We start from the raw sequence: 27,235 nt of genomic DNA, 5'->3' as shown, positions 1-27,235 counted from the left end.
AGCATTATACACAGTCTAATATTATGAAGTGTTCTTACTACATGAAAACAAGTATAATTTTTTTCAATAATATTCCTCAGCATATCATTAACATATATTTCAAATTTTGTGCGCGTTATTTCATAATTTTAACAAATGTAATTCATATTTAACGATAGTTTTGCTTATTTATGAATGGGCTGGAAGGAGGAAAACCAGCCTGGCCTCAGAGCATTTCGTATGTTTCTGTAAGTAAATCCGAGACACTCCATTTAGTATGATAAGTTAAGTTTCATATTGTATGTATTAATTTGTGGCTGTCCATCACTAATTTCGTAAGATATGTTACCAATTACAATTAGTTTTATATATGTTCTGAATTTGCAAAATGTATGATATGTTGCGAATTCTAGCTAGGTGGCTAATGTTAGCTAGGCTAGGGGTTAAGGTTAAGTTTAGGAGTTAGGTTAAAGGGTTAAGGTTAGGGGAAGGGTTAGCTAAAAGGGTTAAGGTTAGGGTTGGGGAAGGGTTAGTTAACATGCTATGTAGTTGCAAAGCAGCTTAAAAGTTGTAAGTAGTTGAAAAGTTGCTAATTTGCTCAAATGCTAATGTTGTCCATCATGAGATTCAAACTTGTAGACTTTGGGCTGCTAAACTTGTAGACTTTGGGCTGCTGTTTGCATTATACGCCTACCCATCCACCCTACTTTCATTTTTTCCTTAAGTAACCATTTGTCTTATGTAAACATACCAAACGTAATAAATCATACTGTCCCGGATTTACATTTACTATGTTACATCTAGTCTATGAGACCAGGCTGCATTCGATCAGGAACTGGCTCAAGTGGGCAGGGCTAAGTAAGGTGAATAGAGCCCAAGTTATGAGTCTATCTAGTTTCTCACCCTCTCATTTCTCAATTCAGATTTTCTCTGTGTATAGACACCAAGAGAGCCATTTCCGCATTTTAGCTATTTTTAAAATGGTGTGGTTAGAGAGGGTCCTCTTACCCCTTCTTCCCCTCCAAGCTGTTCATGTGTGTCTCCAGAGACTCCAGGATGCTACTGGGAGCCTGAGGGTCAGAGAAGAGAGAACCAATCAGAGACACAGAAACAACAGGTTTATGTGACTGACTTCCTTACTCATCTGCATGCCAACACTTCAAATAACACAGCACCCAATTCTATTTCTATGGCAGCACCACTCCAGACCCTTCATTTTGAATTCATCCCACTACCCCACTTTTCTATGAACTCAACGGCCTGTAGAATGAAGTGTTCAGGAATATTTTACTTAAACTCTTCAGTCGTTTGTGCACGGAAGCACACACACATGCAAATACACACACAGACATACACTGCAGTCAGAAGTGTCAGTCTGCAGAATTATCCCATGCCAAAACCCCATCCTCCCAAACAGGCACTCTGCCAAGCCACTCCATGTCTCTATGGTTACCGGGTCCTCGATAGGCTTAAAGGGACAGTCCTCATCGTCTGAGTCTATGAGGTTCGTCACCACTCGAGGGTGCAGACACTGGGATCGCAGGAGGAAGATTAGGATGGATGTGTGTGTGTGTTACAACTATGCCATCATCCTTCCAGAGAGAAAGCACAAAGACCAGTGACTTACATAGTTGATGTCTGGAATGTCATTTTTTTCGACACCGACTGTCTGTGGAACAGAACACACACAAGAGACAACTTCACAATCATATCCGTGCATCATAACCTTACGTTCCAAATAGAGACAGACACTGTGTGTGAGCAATCCCGGTGTGAGTTTCACTTGGATATAAGTTAGTTAGAATACAGCCTAATCGGTTAGGAAGTTTCCTTTACCTCAGCGAGCTTCATGAACTCTCCGATCTTGGTGACCCTGGTCAGGAACCTCTTATAGATCTCCAAGGCCTCCTTGCAGTCGCTCTTCTTCATCTTAAAGTATTTCTCTACAGACATTTAACAGTTGTTAAGAATAAGAGCATCTTCTAAATCGCCACACGGTGAAAGGAAGTAACTTATCTTTTAATTGGTCTGCTTCCCAAACGGCACCCTATTCCCTTAATAGTACATTACTTTTGACCAGGGCCCATAGGTCTCTGGTCAAAAGTGGTGCACTATAAAGGAAATACGGTGCCATTTGGGATGCACCCAATGACATGTCTAGCTTACCTAATAGATTGATGACCCCATCGTTGTAGGAGGCAAACAGCTTGACCAGATCCTTGAAGAGCAGCAGGAACGCTGCGTTGATGATAGGGTTATTCAGCTCCTTGGGGTGGACCTGGGAGAGAGAGAGACCTTTTAAAAGCGTTTTATTCATGTAGTTCAACAGAAGATTAATTAAACTCCAGCAATATTCTGCTGTCCTAAAACATTGTACACCCCCGCAGAAATATCAGGGTCAATAAAACAGATAGCATCATTGTTATTGAGCGAGAGAGAGAGAAAGAGAAAATGTAACACAGGAAAATAAACAACAGGTAAACAGTATTCTTTGTGAGCTGACATAGTACAGTGGTCAGCTTATTCACAAATGACCAAAGGCCCACAGACAGACAGGCAGGCAGACAGTTGTAAACAGATCAATGATAAACAGCATGTCCAACTCACATCAAACTCCAGCAGTGTGTCGATCTGGGTCTGCAGGACGGGCATGCCTTTTAACAGCTTGTCTGGAGCCATTGTCCTCATCACCCCTTCAGCACTGTGGAGGAAACACACAGGGGAAAGCATAACGAGGGCCTCATGGATGAGGTAAATTACAAAATGTCCTCAGTGACGAGGTGAATGACAGTATGAGGTGGGCCTCAGTGACGAGGTGAACAACAGGTGGGCCTCAGTGACGAGGAGAGACAGGGAAGTGACTGACCCCTTCTTGACTTTGGTGAAGTCGAAAGCCATCTGGCGATAGGCAAAGGCCCTCTCATTGAGGTAGCGGCCGTAACGTCTGATGAACGTAGACATGTCATAGCCTAGAGAAAGGAGAGAGCACCACATTCATGTCACACCAAAGGTAAAGCTCCTGATGAAATGTAAAGGCACTTCTGTTTTGCAAGTCGTGTATCTGATTGTAGGGGAGTTTTGAAGGGGATTGAAGGGGAGGGTTGCAGTAGCTCTTTGTTTTGTTTACGTTAGGATGAGAGACAGTACGATGAGACAGGGGATCTATAATGAGACCAGGGCAAGACACTGGTGACAAGCGCAGGAAATCGCAATCAGAGGCAGGAAGCAGTTTAGTTTGCGTGTGAATGTGCGTGCAAGAGTGCATCGATGTGTGTACAGATGTAGGAACTCAATTTGAGCCAGTTTGCTACAGCAGGAAAATAATCCTGCAGCAACAGGAAATGTGAATTATTATGTGGAATATAATTAATGGACATTTTGGTAGGGGTTGATACTTGATTTTCCCTTACGAAAATGTATGAAGTTTCAAAGTGGAAATTAAAAACTTCAGAAGCCTTTTTAAACCTCAAATACACTACAAGTTTGAAATGTCCAGCATTGCAGGAAAGTTCTCCTGCAACAGGGTGATCTTATTGTGGCTCTTAACGTTTTCCCAAATCATCATGGACTATCAGACCACCATTTTATTACGTTTGCAATCGCAACAAATAATCTGTTCAGACCCCAACCAAGGATCATCAAAAGCCATGCTATAAATTCTCGGACAACCCAAAGATTCCTAGATGCCCTTCCAGACTCCCTCCACATACCCAAGAACGTCAGGGTACAAAAATCGGTTAAACACATGACCATTAACCTTGCGCAATACCCTAGATACAGTCGCACCCCTAAAAACAAAAAAACATTTGTCATAAGAAACTAGCTCCCTGGTATACAGAAAATACCCGAGCTCTGAAGCAAGCTTTCAGAAATGGAATGGAAATGGCGCTACACCAAACTGGAACTGTGTAGTATCGAAGAGCCCTCACTGCTGCTCGATCATCCTATTTTTCCAACTTAATTGAGGAAAATAAGAACAATCCAAAATTTATTTTTGATACTGTCACAAAGCTAACTAACAAGCAGCATTCCCCAAGAGACAACGGCTTTCACTTCAGCAGTGATAAATTTATGAACTTCTTTGAGGAAAAGATCATGATCATTAGAAAGCAAATTACGGACTCTTTAAATCTGCGTATTCCTCCAAAGCTCAGTTGTCCTGAATCTGCACAACACTTCCTGGACCTAGGATCAAAGGAGACACTCAAGTTTTTTAATACTATATCTCTTGACACATTCATGAAAATAATCATGGCTTCTAAACCTTCAAGCTGCATACTGGACCCTATTCCAACTAAACTACTGAAAGAGCTGCTTCCTGTGCTTGGCCCTCCTATGTTGAACATAATAAACGGCTCTTTATCCACCGGATGTGTACCAAACTCACTAAATGTGGCAGGAATAAAGCCTCTTGAAAAAGCCAAACCTTGACCCAGAATTTAAAAAAAATATATATATATATATATATATATTTTTTTTTTAAATCGGCCTTTAACAAAACTCCCATTCCTCTCAAAAATTTTAGAAAAAGATGTTTCACAGCAACTCACTGCCTTCCTGAAGACAAACAATGCATACAAAATGCTTCAGTCTGGTTTTAGACCCCATCATAGCACTGAAACTGCACGTGTGAAGGTGGTAAATTACCTTTTAATGGCGTCAGACTGAAGCTCTGCATCTGTCCTCGTGCTCCTAGACCTTAGTGATGCTTTTGATACCATCGACCACCACATTCATTTAGAGAGATTGGAAACCCAAATTGGTCTACACGGACAAGTTCTGGCCTGGCTTAGATCTTATCTGTCAGAAAGATATCAGTTTGTCTCTGTAGATGGTTTGTCCTCTGACAAATCAACTGTAAATTTCAGTGTTCCTCAAGGCTGTTTTAGGACCACTATTGTTTTCACTATATATTTTACCTCTTGGTAATGTCATTCAGAAGTGTAATGTTAACTTTCACTGCTATGTGAATGACACACAGCTGTACATTTTGATGAAACATGGTGAAGCCCCAAAATTGCACTCCCTGGAAGCCTGTGTTTCAGACATAAGGAAGTGGATGGAGGAAAATGTTCTACTTTTAAACTCGGACAAAACTGAGATGCTAGTTCTAGGTCCCAAGAAACAAAGATCTTCTGTTGAATCTGACAATTAATCTTAATGGTTGTGCAGTCGTCTCAAATAAAACTGAAGGACCTCGGCGTTACTCTGGACCCTGATCTCTCTTTTGACAAACATATCAAGACTGTTTCAAGGACAGCTTTTTTCCATCTACGTAACATTGCAAAAATCTGAAACTTTCTGTCAAAAAATTATGCAAACAAATGTATCCATGATTTTGTCACTTCTAGGTTAGACTACTGCAATGCTCTACTTTCCGGCTACCTGGATAAAACACTAAATAAACTTCAGTCAGTCTTAACACGGCTGATAGAATCTTGACTAGAACCAAACATTTTTATCATATTACTCCAGTGCTAGCCTCTCTACACTGACTTCCTGTTAAGGCAAGGGCTGATATCAAGGTTTTACTGCTAACCTACAAAGCATTACATGGGCTTGCTCCTACCTATCTCTCTGATTTGGTCCTGCCGTACATACCTACACGTACGCTACGGTCACAAGCCTCCTTATTGTCCTTAGAATTTCTAAGCAAACAGCTGGAGGCAGGGTTTTCTCCTATAGAGCTCAATGTTCATGGAATGGTCTGCCTACCCATGTGAGCGATGCAGACTCGGTCTCAACCTTTAAGTCTTTTTTGGAGACTCATCTCTTCAGTAGGTCCTATGATTGAGTGTAGTCTGGCCCAGGAGTGTGAAGGTGAACGGAAAGGCACTGGAGATACGAACCGCCCTTGCTGTCTTTGCCTGGCCGGTTCCTCTCTCTCCACTGGGATTCTCTGCCTCAAACCCTATTACAGGGGCTGAGTCACTGGCTTACTGGTGCTCTTCCATGCCGTCCCTAGGAGGGGTGCATCACTTGAGTGGGTTGAGTCTGAAGTTATTTTCCTGTCCGGGTTCGTGCCGTGGGGATAGTAATTTGGTGGTTGAAGATATCCCTCTATTGGTGTGGGGGCTGTGCTTTGGCAAAGTGGGTGGGGTTATATCCTGCCTGTTTGGCCCTGTCTGGGGATATCATCGGACAGGGCCACAGTGTCTCCCGACCCCTCCTGTCTCAGCCTCCAGTATTTATGCTGCAATAGATTATGTGTCGGGGGGCTAGGGTCAGTCTGTTATATCTGAAGTATTTCTCCTGTCCCCAGTCCACCTGGTCATGCTGCTGCTCCAGTTTCAACTGTTCTGCCTGCGGCTATGGAACCCTGACCTGTTCACCGTACGTGCTACCTGTCCCAGACCTGCTGTTTTCAGCTCTCAAGAGACAGCAGGAGCGATAGAGATACTGACCTGAGCCAACTGACATTTACTCCTGAAGTGCTGACCTGTTGCACCCTCTACAACCACAGTGATTATTATTATTATTATTTGACCCAGCTGGTCATCTATGAACATTTGAACATCTTGGCCATGTTCTGTCTCCACCCGGCACAGCCAGAAGAGGACTAGCCACCCCTCATAGCCTGGTTCCGGTTTAACCGTCTCCGGTTTCTTCCTAGGTTCTGGCCTTTCTATTGCATTGCTTGCTGTTTGGGGTTTTAGGCTGGGTTTCTGTACAGCACTTGGTGACATCAGCTGATGTAAGAAGGGATTTATAAATACATTTGATTGATTGAATGATTGATTAAGATACCACATCTGTACACGTACAGTACTATGTTTCGCGTGTGCACATTGCATGCTTGCTACTCTTCATTATGCAATTAAAAGGCCAGCAATTTATTCTCTTTCCAGATGGCCAGTCTCCTCCGGTCTCCTCCTGTCTCCTTCAAATCCCTCCTGTCTCTGCCTCTCCTCCTGTCTCTGCCTCTCCTCCTGTTACTGCCTCTCCTCCTGTCTCTGCCTCTCCTCCTGTCTCTGCCTCTCCTCCTGTCTCTGCTTTATAAATACATGTGATTGATTGATTGATTAAGATACCAAATCTGTACACGTACAGTATTATGTTTTGTGTGTGCACATTGCATGCTTGCTCCTGTTCGTTATGTAATTATAAGGCCAGTAATTTCCTCTCTTTCCAGATGGCCCGTCTCCTCCTATCCTCCTGTCTACTCCGCCTCTCCTCCTGTCTACTCCGCCTCCCTCCTGTCTCTTCTTCCCTCCGCCTCTACTCCTGTCTCTTCTTCTCTCCGCCTCTTCTCCTGTCTCTTCTTCTCTCCGCTTCTACTCCTGTCTCTTCATCTCTCCGCCTGTCTCTTCTTCTCTCTGCCTCTCCTCCCGCCTCCACCTCTCTGCCTCTCCTCCCGTCTCCACCTCTCTCTGCCTCTCCTCCTGTCTCCACCTCTCTTTGCCTCTCCTCCTGTCTCCACCTCTCTCTGCCTCTTCTCCCGTCTCCAACTCTATATGCCTCTCCTCCTGGCCCCGCCTCTCCTCCTGTCTCCGCCTCTCTATGCCTCTCCTCCTGTCCCTGCCTCTCCTCCTGTCTCTTCTTCTCTCCGCCTCTCCTCCTGTCTCTTCTTCTCTCCGCCTCTCCTCCAGTCTCTTCTTCTCTCCGCCTCTACTCCAGTCTCTTCTTCTCTCTGCCTCTCCTCCTGTCTCCACCTCTCTCTGCCTCTTCTCCCGTCTCCAACTCTATATGCCTCTCCTCCTGGCCCCGCCTCTCCTCCTGTCTCCGCCTCTCTATGCCTCTCCTCCTGTCCCCGCCTCTCCTCCTGTCTCTTCTTCTCTCCTCCTGTCTCTTCTTCTCTCCACCTCTCCGCCTGTCTCTTCTTCTCTCCGCCTCTCCTCCCGTCTCTTCTTCTCTCCGCCTGTCCTCCTGTCTCTTCTTCTCTCCGCTTCTCCTCCTGTCTCTTCTTCTCTCCGCCTCTCTCTTCTTTTCTCCGCCTCTCCTCCTGTCTCTTCTTCTCTCCGCCTCTCCTCCTGTCACTTCTTCTCTCCGCTTCTCCTCCTGTCTCTTCTTCTCTCCACCTCTCTTCCTGTCTCTTCTTCTCTCTGCCTCTCCTCCCGTCTCCACCTCTCTCTGCCTCTCCTCCCATCTCCACCTCTCTCTGCCTCTTCTCCTGTCTCCACCTCTCTATGCCTCTCCTCCTGTCTCTTCTTCTCTCCTCCTGTCTCTTCTTCTCTCCACTTCTCCGCCTGTCTCTTTTTCTCTCCGCCTCTCCTCCTGTCTCTTCTCCTCTCCGCCTGTCCTCCTGTCTCTTCTTCTCTCCGCTTCTCCTCCTGTCTCTTCTTCTCTCTGCCTCTCTTCTTGTCTCCACCTCTCCTATATCCACCTCTCTCTGCCCCTATTCCTGTCTCCACCTCTCTCTGCCTCTCCTCCTGTCTCCACCTCTCTCTGCCTCTCCTCCTGTCTCCACCTCTCCTCCTGTCTCTGCCTCTCCGCCTGTCTCCGCCTCTCCTCCTGTCTCTTCTTCTCTCTGCCTCTCCTCCCGTCTCCATCTCTCTGCCTCTCCTCCCATCTCCGCTTCTCTCAGCCTCTCCTCCTGTCTCCGCCTCTCCTCCTGTCTCCGCCTCTCCTCCCGTCTCCGCCTCTCCTCCCGTCTCCGCCTCTCTCTGCCTCTCCTCCTGTCTCCGCTTCCCTATGCCTCTCCTCCCCTCCTCCTGTCTCCGCCTCTCCTCCCGTGTCCGCCTCTCCCCCTGTCTCCGCCTCTCCTCCCGTCTCCGCCTCTCCCCCTGTCTCCGCCTCTCCTTCGGTCTCCGCCTCTCCTTCGGTCTCCGCCTCTCCTCCCGTCTCCACCTCTCTCTGCCTCTCCTCCCGCATCCACCTCTCTATGCCTCTCCTCCTGTCCCCGCCTCTCCTCCGGTCTCTTCTTCTCTCCGCCTCTCCTCCTGTCTCCTCTTCTCTCTACCTTTCCTCCTGTCTCCGCCTCTCTATGCCTCTCCTTCTGTCCCCGCCTCTCCTCCTGTCTCCTCTTCTCTCAGCCTCTCCTCCTGTCTCCTCTTCTCTCCTCCTGTCTCTTCTTCTCTCCACCTCTCCGCCTGTCTCTTCTTCTCTCCGCCTCTCCTCCTGTCTCTTCTTCTCTCCGAAAGTCTCTGCCTCTCCTCCCCTCTCGTCTCCGCCTCTCTCTGCCTTTAATCCCATCTCTTCTCTCCGCCTCTCCTCCGGTCTACTCTTCTCTCCACCTCTCCCCCTGTCTATTCTTCTCTCCTCCTGTCTCTTCTTCTCTCCTCCTGTCTCTTCTTCTCTCCTCCTGCCTCCGCCTCTCTCTGTCTCTCCTCCCCTCTCCGCCTCTTTCTGCCTTTAATCCCGTCTCCGCCTCTCTGCCTCTCCTCCCGTTTCCACCTCTCTCTGCCTCTTCCCCCGTCTCCGCCTCTCCTCCTGTCTCTCTCTGCCTCTCCTCCTGTCTCTCTCTGCCTCTCCCCCGTCTCCGCCTCTCTCTGCCTCTCCCCGGTCTCCGCCTCTCCTCCTGTCTCTTCTTCTCTCCGCCTGTCTCTTCTTCTCTCCTCCCGTCTCCGCCTCTCTGTGCCTCTCCTCCCGTCTCCGCCCCTCTCTGCCTCTCTTCCACTCTCCGCCCGTCTCCGCCTCTCTCTGCCTCTCTTCCCCTCTCCGCCCGTCTCTGCCTTTCTCTACCTCTACTCCCGTCTCCGCCTCCCTCTGCCTCTCCGCCTCTCTCTGCCTTTAATCCCGTCTCTGCCTCTCCTCCCGTTTCCACCTCTCTCTGCCTCTTCCCCCGTCTCCGCCTCTCCTCCCGTCTCTCTCTGCCTCTCCTCCTGTCTCTCTCTGCCTCTCCCCCGTCTCCGCCTCTCTCTACCTCTCCCCGGTCTCCGTCTCTCCGCCTCTCCTCCTGTCTCTTCTTCTCTCCGCCTGTCTCTTCTTCTCTCCTCCCGTCTCCGCTTCTCTCTGCCTCTCCTCCCGTCTCCGCCCCTCTCTGCCTCGCTTCCCCTCTCTTCCCCTCTCCGCCCGTCTCCGCCTCTCCTCCCGTCTCCACCTCTCCTCCCGTCTCTTCTTCTCTCCGCCTCTCCTCCCGTCTCTTCTCCTCTCCGCCTCTCCTCCCGTCTCTTCTCCTCTCCGCCTCTCCTCCTCTCCTCCTGTCTCTTCTTCTCTCCACCTCTCCTCCCGTCTCTTCTTCTCTCCGCCTCTCCTCCCGTCTCTTCTTCTCTCCGCCTCTCCTCCCGTCTCTTCTTCTCTCCGCCTCTCCTCCCGTCTCTTCTTCTCTCCGCCTCTCCTCCCATCTCTTCTCCTCTCCGCCTCTCCTCCCGTCTCTTCTCCTGTCCGCCTCTCCTGCCGTCTCTTCTCCTCTCCGCCTCTCCTCCTGTCTCTTCTCCTCTCCGCCTCTCCTCCTGTTTCTTCTCCTCTCCGCCTCTCCTCCCGTCTCTCTCTGCCTCTCCTCCTCTCCTCCTGTCTATTCTCCTCTCCGCCTCTCCTCCCGTCTCTTCTCCTCTCCGCCTCTCCTCCCGTCTCTCTCTGCCTCTCCTCCTCTCCGCCTCTCCTCCTGTCTCTTCTCCTCTCCGCCTCTTCTCCTCTCCTCCTGTCTCTTCTTCTCTCTGCCGCTCCTCATGTGTCTTCTTTTCTCCGCCTGTCTCTTCTTCGCTCCTCCTGTCTCTTCTTCTCTCCGCCTGTCTCTTCTTCTCTCCGCCTCTCCTCCTGTCTCTTCTTCTCTCCGCCTGTCTCTTCTTCTCTCCTCCCGTCTCCGCCTCTCTGTGCCTCTCTTCCCCTCTCCGCCCATCTCCGCCTCTCTCTGCCTTTAATCCCGTCTCTGCCTCTCTGCCTCTTCCCCCGTCTCCGCCTCTCCTCCCATCTCTCTCTGCCTCTCCTCCTCTCCGCCTCTCCTCCTGTCTCTTCTCCTCTCCGCCTCTCCTCCCGTCTCTTCTCCTCTCCGCCTCTTCTCCTGTCTCTTCTCCTCTCCTCCTGTCTCTTCTTCTCTCTGCCTCTCCTCCTGTGTCTTCTTTTCTCCGCCTGTCTCTTCTTCTCTCCTCCTGTCTCTTCTTCTCTCCGCCTGTCTCTTCTTCTCTCCGCCTCTCCTCCTGTCTCTTCTTCTCTCCGCCTGTCTCTTCTTCTCTCCTCCCGTCTCCGCCTCTCTGTGCCTCTCCTCCCGTCTCCGCCCCTCTTCCCCTCTCCGCCTGTCTCTGCCTCTCTCTGCCTCTCTTACCCTCTCCACCCGTCTCCGCCTCTCTCTGCCTCTCCTCCCGTCTCCGCCTCTCTCTGCCTCTATTCTCCTCTCCTCTCCTCCCATCTCCGCCTCTCTCTGCCTCTTCCCCCGTCTCCGCCTCTCCTCCCGTCTCTCTCTGCCTCTCCTCCCGTCTCCGCCTCTCTCTGCCTCTCCCCCGTCTCCGCCTCTCTCTGCCTCTCCCTGGTCTCCGCCTCTCCTCCCGTCTCTCTCTGCCTCTCCTCCCGTCTCCGCCTCTCTCTGCCTCTCCCCCGTCTCCGCCTCTCTCTGCCTCTCCCTGGTCTCCGCCTCTCTCTGCCTCTCCTCCCGTCTCTGCCTCTCCTCCCGTCTCCGCCCCCTCTGCCTCTCCTCCCAACTCCGCCCCTCTCTGCCTCTCCTCCCACTCTGCCTCTCCTCCCATCTCCGCCCCCTCTGCCTCTCCTCCCGTCTCCGCCCCTCTCTGCCTCTCCTCCCTATCTGCCTCTCCTCCCGTCTCCGCCTCTCTCTGCCTCTCCTCCCGTCTCTGCCTCTCCTCCCGTATCCGCCCCCTCTGCCTCTCCTCCCAACTCCGCCCCTCTCTGCCTCTCCTCCCACTCTGCCTCTCCTCCCATCTCCGCCCCCTCTGCCTCTCCTCCCGTCTCTGCCCCTCTCTGCCTCTCCTCCCTATCTGCCTCTCCTCCCGTCTCCGCCCTCTCTGCCTCTCCTCCCGTCTCCGCCCCGCTCTGCCTCTCCTCTCTGCCCCTCTCTGCCTCTCCCCCCTCTCTGCCTCCCCTCCCATCTCCGCCCCTTCTGCCTCTCCTCCCGTCTCCGCCCCCTCTGCCTCTCCTCCCGTCTCCGCCCCCTCTGCCTCTCCTCCCGTCTCCACCCCATCTGCCTCTCCTCCCGTCTCCGGCCCCTCTGCCTCTCCTCCCAACTCAGCCCCTCTCTGCCTCTCCTCCCTCTCTGCCTCTCCTCCCGTCTCCGCCCCCTCTGCCTCTCCTCTTGTCTCCGCCCCTCTCTGCCTCTCCTCCCGTCTCCGCCCTCTCTGCCTCTCCTCCAGTCTCCGCCCCGCCTCTCCTCTCTGCCTCTCTGCCTCTCCTCCCGTCTCCGCCCCCTCTGCCTCTCCTCCCGTCTCCGCCCCCTCTGCCTCTCGTCTCCGCCCCTCTCTGCCTCTCCTCTCGTCGCAGCCCCTCTCTGCCTCTCCTCCTCGCCCCTCTCTGCCTCTCCTCCCGTCGCCGCCCCTCTCTGCCTCTCCTCCCGTCTCCGCCCCATTCTGCCTCTCCTCTCCGCCCCTCTCTGCCTCTCCTCCCGTCTCCGCCCCCTCTGCCTCTCCTCCCGTCTCCGCCCCCTCTGCCTCTCCTCCCGTCTCCGCCCCTCTCTGCCTCTTCCCCCGTCTCCGCCTCTCCTCCCGTCTCTCTCTGCCTCTCCTCCTCTCCGCCTCTCCTCCTGTCTCTTCTCCTCTCTGCCTCTCCTCCTGTCTCTTCTCCTCTCCGCCTCTTCTCCTGCCTCTTCTCCTCTACTCCTGTCTCTTCTTCTCTCTGCGTCTCCTCCTGTATCTTCTTTTCTCCGCCTGTCTCTTCTTCTCTCCTCCTGTCTCTTCTTCTCTCCGCCTGTCTCTTCTTCTCTCCGCCTCTCCTCCTGTCTCTTCTTCTCTCCGCCTGTCTCTTCTTCTCTCCTCCCGTCTCCGCCTCTCTGTGCCTCTCCTCCCGTCTCCGCCCCTCTCTGCCTCTCTTCCCCTCTCCGCCCGTCTCCGCCACTCTCTGCCTCTCTTCCCCTCTCCTCCCTCTCTGCCTCTCCCCGGTCTCCGCCTCTCCTCCTGTCTCTTCTTCTCTCCGCCTGTCTCTTCTTCGCTCCTCCCGTCTCCGCCCCTCTCTGCCTCTCCTCCCGTCTCCGCCCCTCTCTGCCTCTCCTCCCGTCTCCGCCCATCTCTGCCTCTCCTCCCGTCTCCGCCCCTCTCTGCCTCTCCTCCAGTCTCCGCCCCTCTCTGCCTCTCCTCCAGTCTCCACCCCTCTCTGCCTCTCCTCCCCTCTGTGCCTCTCCTCCCGTCTCCGCCCCTCTCTGCCTCTCCTCCCGTCTCCGCCCCTCTCTGCCTCTCCTCCCGTCTCTGCCCCCTCTGCCTCTCCTCCCGTCTCCGCCCCCTCTGCCTCTCCTCCCGTCTCCGCCCCTCTCTGCCTCTCCTCCCGTCTCCGCCTCTCTCTGCCTCTCCTCCCGTCTCCGCCTCTCTCTGCCTCTCCTATCGTCTCCGCCCCTCTCTGCCTCTCCTCCCTCTCCTCCCGTCTCCGCCCCCTCTGCCTCTCCTCCCAACTCCGCCCCTCTCTGCCTCTCCTCCCACTCTGCCTCTCCTCCCGTCTCCGCCCCCTCTGCCTCTCCTCCCGCCTCCGCCCCTCTCTGCCTCTCCTCCCTATCTGCCTCTCCTCCCGTCTCCGCCCTCTCTGCCTCTCCTCCCGTCTCCGCCCCGCTCTGCCCCTACTCCCGTCTCCGCCCTCTCTGCCTCTCCTCCCGTCTCCGCCCCACTCTGCCCCTACTCTCGTCTCCGCCCCGCTCTGCCTCTCCTCTCGTCTCTGCCCCTCTCTGCCACTCCTCCCTCTCTGCCTCTCCTCCCGTCTCCGCCCCCTCTGCCTCTCCTCTCGTCTCTGCCCCTCTCTGCCACTCCTCCCTCTCTGCCTCTCCTCCCGTCTCCGCCCCCTCTGCCTCTCCTCCCGTCTCCGCCCCCTCTGCCTCTCCTCCCGTCTCCACCCCCTCTGCCTCTCCTCCCGTCTCCGCCTGTCTCTTCTTCTCTCCTCCTGTCTCTTCTTCTCTCCGCCTGTCTCTTCTTCTCTCCGCCTCTCCTCCTGTCTCTTCTTCTCTCCGCCTGTCTCTTCTTCTCTCCTCCCGTCTCCGCCTCTCTGTGCCTCTCCTCCCGTCTCCGCCCCTCTCTGCCTCTCTTCCCCTCTCCGCCCGTCTCCGCCTCTCTCTGCCTCTCTTCCCCTCTCCGCCCGTCTCCGCCTCTCTCTGCCTCTCCTCCCGTCTCCGCCTCTCTCTGCCTCTCCTCCCCTCTCCTCCCGTCTCCGCCTCTCTCTGCCTTTAATCCCGTCTCTGCCTCTCTGCCCCTCCTCCCTTCTCCGCCTCTCTCTGCCTCTCCCCGGTCTTCGCCTCTCCTCCTGTCTCTTCTTCTCTCCGCCTGTCTCTTCTTCGCTCCTCCCGTCTCCGCCCCCTCTGCCTCTCCTCCCGTCTCCGCCCCTCTCTGCCTCTCCTCCCGTCTCCGCCCCTCTCTGCCTCTCCTCCCGTCTCCACCCCTCTCTGCCTCTCCTCCCGTCTCCGCCCCGCTCTGCCTCTCGTCTCCGCCCCTCTCTGCCTCTCCTCCCTCTCTTCCTCTCCTCCCGTCTCCGCCCCCTCTGCCTCTCCTCCCGTCTCCGCCCGCTCTGCCTCTCCTCTCGTCTCCGCCCCTCTCTGCCTCTCCTCCCTCTCTGCCTCTCCTCCCGTCTCCACCCCCCTCTGCCTCTCCTCCCTCTCTGCCTCTCCTCCCATCTCCGCCCCCCTCTGCCTCTCCTCTCCTCCCCCTCTGCCTCTCCCCGGTCTCCGCCTCTCCGTCTCTCTCCGCCTCTCCGTCTCTCTCCGCCTCTCCTCCTGTCTCTTCTTCTCTCCGCCTGTCTCTTCTTCGCTCCTCCCGTCTCCGCCCCTCTGTGCCTCTCCTCCTGTCTCCGCCTGTCTCTGCCTCTCCTCCCTTCTCTGCCTCTCCTCCCGTCTCCGCCCCTCTCTGCCTCTCCTCCCGTCTCCGCCCCGCTCTGCCTCTCCTATCGTCTCCGCCCCTCTCTGCCTCTCCTCCCTCTCTACCTCTCCTCCCGTCTCCGCCCCCTCTGCCTCTCCTCCCGTCTCCTCCCCTCTCTGCCTCTCCTCCCTCTCTGCCTCTCCTCCCGTCTACGCCCCCTCTAACCCCCCCACCCATCTCCGCCCCTCTCTGCCTCTCCTCTCGTCTCCGCCCCTCCTCCCTCTCTGCCTCTCCTCCCGTCTCCGCCCCCTCTGCCTCTCCTCCCGTCTCCGCCCGCTCTGCCTCTCCTCTCGTCTCCGCCCCTCTCTGCCTTTCCTCCCTCTCTGCCTCTCCTCCCGTCTCCGCCCCCTCTGCCTCTCCTCCCCCTCTGCCTCTCCTCCCGTCTCCTCCCTCTCTGCCTCTCCTCCCGTCTCCGCCCCCTCTGCCTCTCATCTTCTCTCCGCCTCTCCTCCTGTCTCTTCTCTCCGCCTCTCCTCCAGTCTCCACCTCTCCTCCTGTCTCCGCCTCTCCTCCAGTCTCCACCTCTCTCTGCCTCTCCTCCCATCTTCACCTCTCTCTGCCTCTCCTCCATTCTCCACCTCTCTCTGCCTCTCCTCCCGTCTTCACCTCTCTCTGCCTCTCCACCTCTCTCTGCCTCTCCTCCCGTCTCCCTGCCTCTCCACTTCTCTCCGCCTCTCCTCGTGTCTCTTCTTCTCTCTGCCTTTCCTCCTGTCTCTTCTTCTCCACCTCTCCTCCAGTCTCCGCCTCTCCTCCTGTCTCCTCCAGTCTCCACCTCTCCTCCTGTCTCCGCCTCTCCTCCAGTCTCCACCTCTCTCTGCCTCACCTCCCATCTCCAACTCTCTCTGCCTCTCTCTGCCTCTCCTCCCGTCTCCACCTCTCTCTGCCTCTCCTCCCCTCTCCCTGCCTCTCCCCGTCTCCGCCTCTCTCTGCCTCTCGCCCCGTCTCCGCCTCTCCCCGAGTCTCCGCCTCTCTCTGCCTCTACCCCGTCATCGCCTCTCCCCCCGTCTCCGCCTGTCTCTTCCTCTCTCCTTCTGTCTCTTCTTCTCTCCGCCTGTCTCTTCTTCTCTCCGCCTCTCCTCCTGTCTCTTCTTCTCTCCACCTCTCCTCCTGTCTCCTCCAGTCTCCACCTCTCCTCCAGTTTTCACCTCTCTCTGCCTCTCCTCCCGTCTCCACCTCTCTCTGCCTCTCCCCCCGTCTCCGCCTCTCTCTGCCTCCCCCCGTCTCTGCCTCCCCCCGTCTCCGCCTCTCTCTGCCTCTCCCCCCGTCTCCACCTCTCTCTGCCTCTCCCCCCGTCTCCTCCCGTCGCCGCTTCTCTCTGCCTCTCCCCCCGTCTCCACCTCTCCTCCTGTCTCTTCTCTCCGCCTGTTTCTTCTTCTCTCCTCCTGTCTCTTCTTCTCTCCGACCTCTCCTCCTGTCTCTTCTTCTCTCCGCCTCTCCTCCTGTCTCTTCTTCTCTCCGCCTCTACTCCTGTCTCCTTCAGTCTCCGCCTCTCCGCCTGTCTCCGCCTCTCCTCCAGTCTCCACCTCTCTCTGCCTCTCCACCTCTCTCTGCCTCTCCACCCGTCTCCGCCTCTCCACCCGTCTCCGCCTCTCTTCCCGCCTCTCCTCCTGTCTCCGCCTCTCGCTGCCTCTCCTCCCGTCTCTGGCTCTCCTCCCGTCTTCTCCCGTGTCTGACCTCCCCTCCCGTTTCTGACCTCACCTCCCGTCTCTTTCTCTCTCTCTCCTCCTGTCTCCGCCTCTCTCCTCTTCTCCTCCTCCTCTCTCCTCCTTGTCTCCTTCTGCACCTCCAGGTAGTCTCACATCTCATCTACTGTGTCAGTTTATGGTCTCAACTGGGAGGGAATCCACCTGCATCCCTCCACAAACATACAGGAAGTGCACTTACCGTGGGAGCCTGTTTTGTCGATAAAGTTGCTGAGGTTGAACAGAGCGGTCCTGGAGGCCAGGTATTGGATGAACCTCTGAGGAAGCAGAATGACAATAAGGCACTGCCACTCTGAAACACCTTACAATGAAATAGGCTGATTAAACAAAACCAGAATCCAAGAAAAAAAAATCAAGACAAATAAGGCATATTTACTGAAATTGTCAACTACAAATTGAGTGCTAGTATGTTTGTCCAAAATTGAGACTTTATCATTTACAGTGTGTGAAAGCACGTCTTTTGCAATACAGCAACTCAATAAGTAAATATAGCTCCAGACAAACACAATGGTGATTGATGAAACATGAAACCATGTTTCAGAACGAGCTCTAGTCTGCAGCCATACTAATAGCACTGTTTCCAGCACCATGGACAGCCACACTCACAGCTCCCCTGGGATGAATCAAGACAGCCGTGTAGCTGTCCATGGTGCTCAAACAGTCCTAATTGGTTTTATTGTGGTTGTGCACTAAATTGCTGCCCTCTGACCTCGTTTCCATGGACACACATGTGGTGTGTGGTGACTAGGGCCTTGAAGACGACAATCCAGCTGGCGTTGGTGGCCCTCTCAAACAGAGTGTCAGCCATCTGAGGGATGTTCACGTTGGTCGCATTGGTGGCCGATATCAGATCTGAAACACATACAGATAGGTTTGTTAGTACTGTGGGGAGAGGCTGTTCGTTCAGCTCAGTGAAACGGTTCTCTTATTGATTGTCGATCCGTGAAACGGTCAGACATTTTGAGACAGTAAAATATAGAAGGATTTGTTAGGATATCTCAAGGTATTTAAAGAGTTGTAAAATCATGATGAGTAAGTACAATTTCAAAGTGTTAAGACATGCTGACTGCCTAGAAAATATGTAATGTGCTGCCGTAGCTGATAGTGAAGCCTCACCCCAGGTCAAATGAGATTCAGTCTCCCTTGCTCCATTCATGTGCTCTGTGATTTTTGGAGTAGGAGTGCTGGGCTGTGTGTGTGTGTGTGTGTGTGTGTGTGGTGATTCTGCTACTGGAATGTGTGAAAGCCATAAAACAGCCTCTGGGGGTTGTTCACTTCACTGTGTACCTAGTGGAGCTAGGCATTGCCGAGTCAGACATCCATTTGGGAGTCAGGACACACATACCAAGCCTCAAAGAGCCACCAACACTGCTGGAAAGGATCCAACACAGAGATAGAAGTAGTGCACACACACACACACACACACACAGAGACAAACAGACTGCCATTTAGACAGACTGACCGACAGGTCTGACTCAGAGAGCAATCACCTCAACTCAGCTCTTTGGGATACAGTAGATGACAGATTAGCTGCTCGGAAGAGAGAGGGGGATATGGGATATGACATATGGGATATGAGATATGAGATATGGGATATGAGATATGGGATATGAGATCGGGAGGGTGGCTATAAATCATAGCCAAACTGTGTTTCTGTACTTCCAAAAGGCGGAAGCTTGTCCTGCCAAGGGATGGAAGGCTGCAATATTATCAAACAACACTGACCAGACTAAAAAGAGAGAGGGGATGCATGATGAAGGCTTGTTAGTCATTTCATGGTCAACGGGCAGGGGCTTTGTCCACAGATTAATATAAATCAGTAAGGAGTCTGGTGTGGTGACCCCTCTCCCAACAGCCACACACACACACACACACACACGAGTTTTTGGTAAATGTTGACTGAAGTACTGCCTGTACATTCTTATAAAAAACAGGTGCTATCTAGAGCCTGAAAGGGTTTTTCGGCAGTCCCCACCGGAGAAACCATTGAAGAACACTTTTTGGTTTCAGGTAGAACCCCTCTGGGTTCCATGAAGAACCCTTTCCACAGAGGGACAACCGAAGAACCCTTTTATGTTCTCTCTCTCCTAAATGTGTCTGCCTCTCTCAGTAAAACAGTTGGTGATGACAGCCATAATATTCCTGTCTGTCCCTGCTTTGCTCGGCTTCCTACACAGCTCAACCATATGTTCCATCTCAACAGGCAACCCTGTGGTGTGGATTTTATGTGTGGAATATTGGTGGCCCACTATTTTGTTTCCCACACAAACGTGTTCTCACACACACACACACACACACACACACACACACACACACACACACACACACACACACACACACACACACGTTTGTGTAAGTCTAATGATGATTGACTGATCTAAATAAAGACTCAGTAATCCACAGCAGACAGGAGAGCTGTAAAAATTAACTGGTAGGGGAGTCTATAACAAGGCACACAGGACTGTGTGTGTGTGCGTGTGCGTGTGTGTGTGGGCGTGCATATGTTTGTGGCCTTTCTGGGTGTGTGTATTGTTGTACTCACACACCAGACTTCTCCGAGGTTAGAGTGACAGGAATAGGCCAGATTAAAATCAACTAGAAGCCAGCGTATAGACGCCAACCCATTACCCTAACAACACTCCTATGAGACCACACACACACACACTTGTTAAGCTTGTCCAGAGGTATCAGCTCAATGATTCACTTAGCAGATGACTGAAAACGCCCACACACACACACACACACACACACAAGCTGTGCCCATGCATAAAAACATGCATGTGGGTATAGGCTGCACTGACCACTAAACCAGTGATTCCTGTCGCATCACTGATCTTCAATGTATTTTTATCATATTGCTCAGAAGGAACAGGTTTGTCAAATTTAACGAACTGTGTTTCACCACAAGAGGGAACAATAAGAGTCCTATCAAAATTAAATACATTTCAGACATCCCGCTCCTTCAGAGTAAGACCCAATAAAAAAACACATTGAAACCCATTTCTCACTCTGAAACACCAAAACAAGACAGAAAATATAATTCTAAGGATATGCTACTGCCCAAAATGACTATCTGTTGAAGCACTCTGGAGTCGTTTGCCCGCCACTGTGCCTCTCCAGAACCCCCCTTTGTGTCAGCCCGAGTCTTTGACCCGCTCTACAATCTGTTTCCATGGCAACCGGACTGCCTCTCAAGGGTCAGCAATCATGACACAATGATGATGGACAACAACTATCTTCTCTGTTACAATGGCTTCACGCAAAGACTAGAGGGGTAATGTTTGATGTATCATCATATTGGCACATCAATGTCTGTGGCAATTTGTATAAGGGTCATTGAGATGTACTATACTCTTATTCCATGTCTAGGCCTAGGGCATTATCTGTGGAATCTATGCGTTATGCCATCAAACTTAAGGCCAAGAGATATGTAATATACAGTACCAGTCAAAAGTTGACACACCTACTCATTCCAGGGTTTTTATTTATTTGTACTATTTTATACATTGTAGAATAATAGTGAAGACATCAAAACTATGAAACGACACATATGGAATCATGTAGTAACCAAAAAAGTTAAACAAAACCAAATATATTTTAGATTCTTCAAAGTAGACATCCTTTTCCTTGATGACAGCTTTGCACACTCTTGGCATTCTCTCAACCAGGTGCATGGGGTAGTCACATGGAATGCATTTCAATTAACAGGTGTGCCTTGTTAAAAGTTCATTTGTGGAATTTCTTTCCTTCCTAATGTGTTTGAGCCAATCAGTTGTGTTGTGACAAGGTAGGGGTGGTATACAGAAGAAAGCCCTATTTGGTAAAAGACATACCTTCTTTATTTGTGCTGTGTGTATTATTTTTGCTCCATTTAGAAAACTATTATTATTGAATATCAGTATAAATATGGAATGATCCATTATAGAGCATGGTTGATGAACTCGTCGTTTTTGGTTTTCTATTAGAATTATCATGGGTATTTAAAAGCATTATGTGTTCCCCTTCCCTTTACCTATTTAGGTTGTTGTCAGAACGGGTCTACTAAGCCACACGTATGGCGGCACCTTACAGTTTTTTGACCACTGCGCCACTAAGCTGCTACTAGTCTATATCTCTGTTTACAGTTGAAATCTGACCGCTTTGCCTTTGATTATCTATGGAATATAGCTTATGAAATGACCTTTTGTTTGGAGAACTTTGAACGCTCTGTTCTGTGCTTGCTTTGGAAGCGCGTCTGACTACGGCATCACATACCTGAGGCCTCAAGGCAAGTTTGGAATTGGATTATCCCTGAGGAGATGACAAATAATATGCCCTACTAGAGTTTCCAATAATATATTTAGGTTAGACAGAGCCCTTGCCTAAAAATGTTGGCCTAATTAAATGTTTTGGTGTTTGAAGCCTTGAATGTTGCCTTGAGGGCATTAACTATGTGGCAAGCAAATAAGATAAGGGAGACATTGTGCCCTATTTTTATTTAGTTTTGAAGGGCCATGAAATCGATATACATTGTACATGCACTAGGATTAACTGCAAGGCAAGAGACATCGCTACAGGTACTCAACAATCAATGTCACAACACAGACAAGACACAGACAATATCCTTCCATCTCGATAAAGACCGGATCCATTTGCATTGTGCTTTGTTTATTCACGCTTATCGTATTTGGTTAACATGTGTAAAAAAATAACTACTACAGTAAACATACACTGAGTATACCAAACATTAGGAACACCTTCCTAATATTGAGTTGAGGGGGTTCCCCATTTTGCCCTCAGAAGAGATGCAATTCGTCAGGGCATGGACTCTACAAGGTGTCGAAAGCGTTCCACAGAGATGCTGGTCAATTCTGACTCCAATGCTTCCCACAGTTGTGTCAAGTTGGCTGGATGTCCTTTGGGTGGTGGACCATTCTTGATACACACGGCAAACTGTTGAGTGAGAAAAACCCAACAGCGTTGCAGTTCTTGACACAAACCAGTATGCCTGGCATCTACTACCATACCCTGTTCAAAGGCACTTAAATCTTTTGTCTTGCCCATTCACCCTTTGAATGGCACACATACACCATCCGTGTCTCCATTGTCCCCAGTCTTAAAGATCCTTCTTTAACCTGTCTCCTCCCCTAACAAGTGGCATCAATAAGGGATCATAGCATTCACCTGGTCAGTTTGTGCAATGGAAAGAGCAGGACATATGTGTATTTTGTTGGGTAAGAATCTCACTTCTCTGGACAGCCATACTCTGAGTTCTCTGCCTCTCTCTCTGTGCAATGCTATGCTAATCCCCAGCAGTCTCCTGCCTACTTTAGCATTAGCATGGTCACCTTTGGCTGTGTAAATAATAGAGGCCAGTCTTTGGCTGATTAATGCATTATTCAGTGGGGAGCGTATCACACGACATAAGTTCTGAGTCTTGCTAGACCTAGCCTGAGACTGGGCCGGCCACCTGACCACACACACAGGCAGGTGGAACACCATTCATCCACGACTGCTTTAGTTTGACTTGGGCTGCTAGGCCCTATGCCAGCGATTCATATTGTCTTGTCATGAGGCGGACCCTGATTCTTTATGGAAGTAGCGCTGATGCAGGGAAAATTGGATACTGGTGAATAAGCAGAATTGGACGTTAAGGTCTATCTATCTACAGTAGGCCTACATCTATATGTTATCTAGTCGTTGCCCATTTAATTCACACTTGATATAGTGTATAGTGTATAGGCTACACCTTTGAAACCAAGTGAGGAAGCTCTTTAGCTTATCAATAACAAACACAACTACAGTAGCAGACACTGCAGCCGTTGAAGACTTGAATACATGCACTCCCTCCTGCCATTAGTATCACTTAAGGGAAGCTTGGGAGGTGTAGTGTGCAAGGACAAGTGAACAAGGGAAAATGTCATGTATTGTGACTAGGCCTCTGTGTGAGTCAGTCTCTTTTGAGTCATGACCACCTTTCTCTCCAATCACTGTGAGCTACACATGTAGGATGACTAGGGGTCACCATTGGGGTCATCTCCATGGTAACATCAATACATGGTAGGCCTCTGGTCATGCAGGACAGGAGCATAGAAATGTAATGCATTGGTTGATGATTCAACAAGCTCTCAGTCTCACATCAGAATTAGACAACATTTCTAAGTGGTTCCAAACATCACATTTCTAAGGGTTTAGGGTTAAGTTTAGGCATTAACTACGAAATCTTAAGGTTATGTATTAACTCTGAATGGTTAAGGTAAGGCATGAGATTTGGCATAGTCTTAAAACATAAATCTCAAAAACAACATTCTATGGCTGGATTCGAACATGCAACGTTTGGCACCAGAGGCATATGTTTACAATGGATGTCAACCATTTTTTCCCCATAGATATCTAATCAATTCGTGATGCAGTGTTCTTCACCTGATAGTGTGTGTGTGTGTGTGTGAGAGAGAGAGAAAGGGTGGGGATGAGAATGCACTTACATTCCAGGTGCTTTTTCTTGGGCGCCATCACCTCGTGAGTGGTGGCTTTGCAGACGGCGCGAGATACCTCTGATCCCGTCAACTGGTACTGCGCAGCGGCAATACGATCCGTGAGCGTCTGCCCCGACATTTTCTCCTCGTGTAGTCGACCACCTTAAGAATGTATTTAACCAAAGAGAGAAATAAAAGCCGGTCTTGCTACAGGAATACGGGTATCAACGATGCCAGTGCTGTGCGGTCCTCTCCAAATCTCCCACGTATAGGCCTGTGACCTTCTGGATGGGCGAACAATTTGAAATATTAGCTCAAATAAATCAATCAATATTTCATTTGACATTAAATAATTGGGTCACGTTGATGTGTGCTCTGACCTGGGTAGACTGAAACAAGATTGCCTTCTTCCTTCTGTGTCCCCGCTATACCGTTCAATTCAGCACCTTGGATAAAGTCACTCTTACGTAACACTACGCTAGAAATACAATGTATTTCCTCAGCCCACAGCAATAAAGCAATAATAAAGAAGCAAACAGGAGATTGAAAACGTTGCGACCGCGCAGCGTTTCTTATCCTTACAATGAATGGGTTTGGCCAAATGTACAACCTTCGTCAAACATACATAGAATATTCCGTTATCCGTTTTGCAGGAGCATCGGATACACCGTCAGTGTTTCCTTCTCCACGACGCACGGAAAAAAGGCAAACTGAAGGAGTAAAATGCACGGGGGCGCTTTCAAAATAACGATTTTGTAGTGACGCACAGTCGGCTCGTTGATTAAAATCTTCGCTCCGGACGTTTTCTTCTGATCAAGAATGTCTGATAGAGAAGGACCACGAGCCTCTGTCGACAGCAGATGTGCCTCTAACCCCTGTGCCAAGAGCCAACACTGACCGGCGCACCAATCCAAGGAGGCTGAATAGGCTACTAGGCTATACTGTATGGAGATGTTGGAAATAATTGTGTCTTCCACTCACTCGAATGTATGTTTATTTGGACTATATATCCTCTAGTATGTTAGGACAGGGTCAGGTGACACTTCATTAACAAACCGACACACGTCCATCCCACGCTCACCGTGGCGCGTTCTTAAAGGGGAATATTCCTAGGCCTACTGTATAGCCTAGCAATCATATCATTAATATGTCAAAGGGTTTACGAGTGAGCACTACTGCAATGGTGCAAAATATTAAAGAGACAGATTTGAACCCACTGCGCACAGGAAGTATATTTTCCAAATGGCCCGTGCCCTCGTGATGCTACTCTCTCTCCCATTACTACTGTTAGTATCCTTCCCTGCGGTTGTTTACCCTGGTCATTGACACGTTGCCACACACGTATAGGCTTTATTATGCCCTATAATTAGCATGTATTGCCTAGAGCAAAGTTATTATAGTTTTGTGTTTTTATATTCGTTTTTATTTCTATTCGTTTTGGTATTATTATTTGGAAGTAAGTTTATTTTCAGTTCGTTTTCAGACCTGATTTGATAGTTTTTATTTAGTTTAGTTATATACAAATATTTATATTTTCAAATCAAATCAAATTGCATTTGTCACATGCACCGAATACAACAGGTGTAGAACTTACAGTGAAATGCTTACTTACAAGGCCTGAACCAACAATGCACTAATAATAAAATACCTAAAACAAGTAGGAGATAAGAATAACAAATAATTAAAGAGCAGCAGTAAAATAACAATAGGGGGGTACCAGGTACAGAGTCAATGTGTCGAGGTAATTGAGGTAATATGTACATGTAGGTAGAGTTGTTAAAGTGACATAGATAATAACAGAGAGTAGAAGCAGCGTAGAAGGGGGAGGGAGGCAATGCAAATAGTCTGGGTAGCCATTTGATTAGATGTTCAGGAGTCTTATGGCCTGGGGGTAGAAGCTGTTTAGAAGCCTCTTGGACCTAGGCTTGGCGCTCCGGTACTGCTTGCCGTGTGGTAGCAGAGAGAACAGTCTGTGACTAGGGTGGCTGGAGTCTTTGACCATTTTTAGGGCTTTTTTTAGGGCTTTCCTGACACCGCCTGGTATAGAGATCCTGGATGGCAGGAAGCTTGGCCCCAGTGATGTGTTGGGATGTAAGCACTACCCTCTGTAGTGCCTTGCGGTCGGAGGCTGAGCAGTTGCCATATCAGGTAGTGATGCAACCCATCAGGATGCTCTCGATGGTGCAGCTGTAAAAGTGCCTCTCCTTGTTCGGGCGACATTCGGCGGTCATCGTCACTGGCTTTCTAGCCGCCACCGATCTACGTTTCTTTTTCCATTTGTTTTGTCTTGATTTTACACACCTGGTCCCCATTACGTAATAATTATTTTCCCTATTTAACCCTCTGGTTCCCATGATGTTTTGTGCGTGATTGTTTCTTGTTTAGTGTTAGTCTTCTGTGTTATGGTGTGTTTTCCCTGCGTGGAATTTCTGGTTGTTTGTTTTTCGAGTAAAGTGCGTTATTTTACTCACTCTGTTCTACAGCTCAGCATTTAACACCATAGCACCCTCCAAACTCGTCATCAAGCTCGAGACCCTGGGTCTCGACCCCGACCTCTGCAACTGGGTCCCGGACTTCCTGACGGGCCGTCCGCAGGTGGTGAGGGTAGGAAACAAAACCCTGCTCCACCCCGCTGATCCTCAACACTGGGGCCCCACAAGGGTGCGTTCTCAGCCCTCTCCTGTACTCCCTGTTCACCCATGACTGCGTGGCCATGTATGCCTCCAACTCAATCATCAAGTTTGCAGACGATACTATAGTGGTAGGTTTGATTACCAACAACGACGAGACGGCCTACAGGGAGGAGGTGAGAGCCCTCGGAGTGTGGTGTCAGGGAAATAACCTCACACTCAATGTCAACAAAACAATGGACATGATCGTGGACTTCAGGAAACAGCAGAGGGAGCAACCCCCTATCCACATCGACGAGACAGTGGTGGAGAAGGTGGAAAGTTTTAAGTTCCTCGGCGTACACATCACGGACAAACTGAAATGGTCCACCCACACAGACAGCGTGGTGAAGAAGGCGCAGCAGCGCCTCTTCAACCTCAGGAGGCTGAAGAAATGTGGCTTGTCACCAAAAACACACAAACTTTTACAGGTTCACAATCGAGAGCATCCTGTCGGGCTGTATCACCGCCTGGTACGGCAACTGCTCCGCCTACAACCGTAAGGCGGAGGGGAGCAAACTACCTGCCCTCCAGGACACCTACACCACCCGATGTCACAGGAAGGCCAAAAAGATCATCAAGGACTACAACCACCGAGCCACTGCCTGTTCACCCCGTTATCATCCAGAAGGCGAGGTCAGTACAGGTGCATCAAAGCTGGAACCGAGAGACTGAAAAACAGCTTCTATCTCAAGGCCATCAGACTGTTAATGTAATAGATCCCGTCCTCCTCTTCTGAGGAGGAGTAGCGAGAAGGATCGGAGGACCAATGCGCAGCGTCGTAAGTGTGTGTGGGGATTTTCACAAGCCACTGTATAAGGTCCCACAGTTGACAGTGCGTGTCAGAGCAAAAACCAAGGAAGGAGGAGGAATTGTTCGTAGATCTCTGAGAAAGTATAGAGGCACAGATCTGGGGAAAGGTACCAAAAAATGACTGCAGCATTGAAGTTCCCCAAGAACACAGTGGGTTCCATCATTCTTAAAAGGAAGAAGTTTGGAAGGTGCTTCAACAAAGTCCTGAGTAAAGAGTCTGAATACTTACGTAATAGTGATTTTTCAGTTTGTTACTTTTAATACATTTGCAAAAATAAAAACGTTTTTGCTTTGTCATTATGGGGTATTGCTTGTAGATTCATGAGGGGGAAAAAAACTATTGAATCTATTTTAGAAAAAGGCTGTAACTTAACAAAATGTTGAAAAAGTCAAGGGGTCTGATACTTTCCGAATGCACAGGAAGGTCATGGGTCAGGTCATAGGTTAGGTTAGGTTTAAATGATATAGTCAATCTCAATGTGACTTGATTTGAAAGGAATAGCTCCAAGACAAAAAATATGGTGGAAGAAACTCACTCTCGCCCATGTTTACACCAATCGAAGGCGTTTCAACTTTTGTAGTACATGTAAGAAGAATAAAGTTAGCTACTTAGCCAATTTTTATTTCCCTCTTAGCCAGTGATAGCCAGGTGATAGCTAGTGATAGTGATGTGCAAGCTAGTGTCACGACTTCTTCCGAAGTCAATGCCTCTCCTTGTCTTCTAGCCATCGCTGATCCATTTTTCATTTTCC

General features: G+C 50.4%; 1 protein-coding gene across 8 annotated transcripts in view; it reads right to left on the bottom strand.

The window, feature by feature from the left end:
• The window catches only part of LOC110529702 (clathrin coat assembly protein AP180), a 39,151-nt gene extending 15,140 nt beyond the window's left edge, over nt 1–24,011 (bottom strand). For 7 of the 8 annotated variants that reach the window (XM_036985178.1, XM_036985181.1, XM_036985182.1 and 4 more), the window contains exons 1-10: nt 23,382–24,011; nt 23,011–23,285; nt 17,256–17,398; nt 16,728–16,803; nt 2,846–2,948; nt 2,587–2,680; nt 2,146–2,257; nt 1,816–1,922; nt 1,607–1,648; nt 988–1,049 (exon numbers count right to left, since the gene is read on the bottom strand). In XM_036985178.1, the coding sequence (XP_036841073.1) occupies nt 988–1,049; nt 1,607–1,648; nt 1,816–1,922; nt 2,146–2,257; nt 2,587–2,680; nt 2,846–2,948; nt 16,728–16,803; nt 17,256–17,398; nt 23,011–23,140 (869 nt within the window). In that variant the 5' untranslated portion in view covers nt 23,141–23,285; nt 23,382–24,011. The remainder of the gene's footprint in view (nt 1–987; nt 1,050–1,606; nt 1,649–1,815; nt 1,923–2,145; nt 2,258–2,586; nt 2,681–2,845; nt 2,949–16,727; nt 16,804–17,255; nt 17,399–23,010; nt 23,286–23,381) is intronic. The other variant, XM_036985179.1, reaches the window with a different exon arrangement.
• Nucleotides 24,012–27,235: the final 3,224 nt, after the last annotated feature.

Source organism: Oncorhynchus mykiss, chromosome 8, assembly GCF_013265735.2.
Source record: "Oncorhynchus mykiss isolate Arlee chromosome 8, USDA_OmykA_1.1, whole genome shotgun sequence".
Classification (NCBI taxonomy): Eukaryota; Metazoa; Chordata; class Actinopteri; order Salmoniformes; family Salmonidae; genus Oncorhynchus; species Oncorhynchus mykiss.
This window is presented reverse-complemented; position numbering and strand designations above follow the sequence as displayed.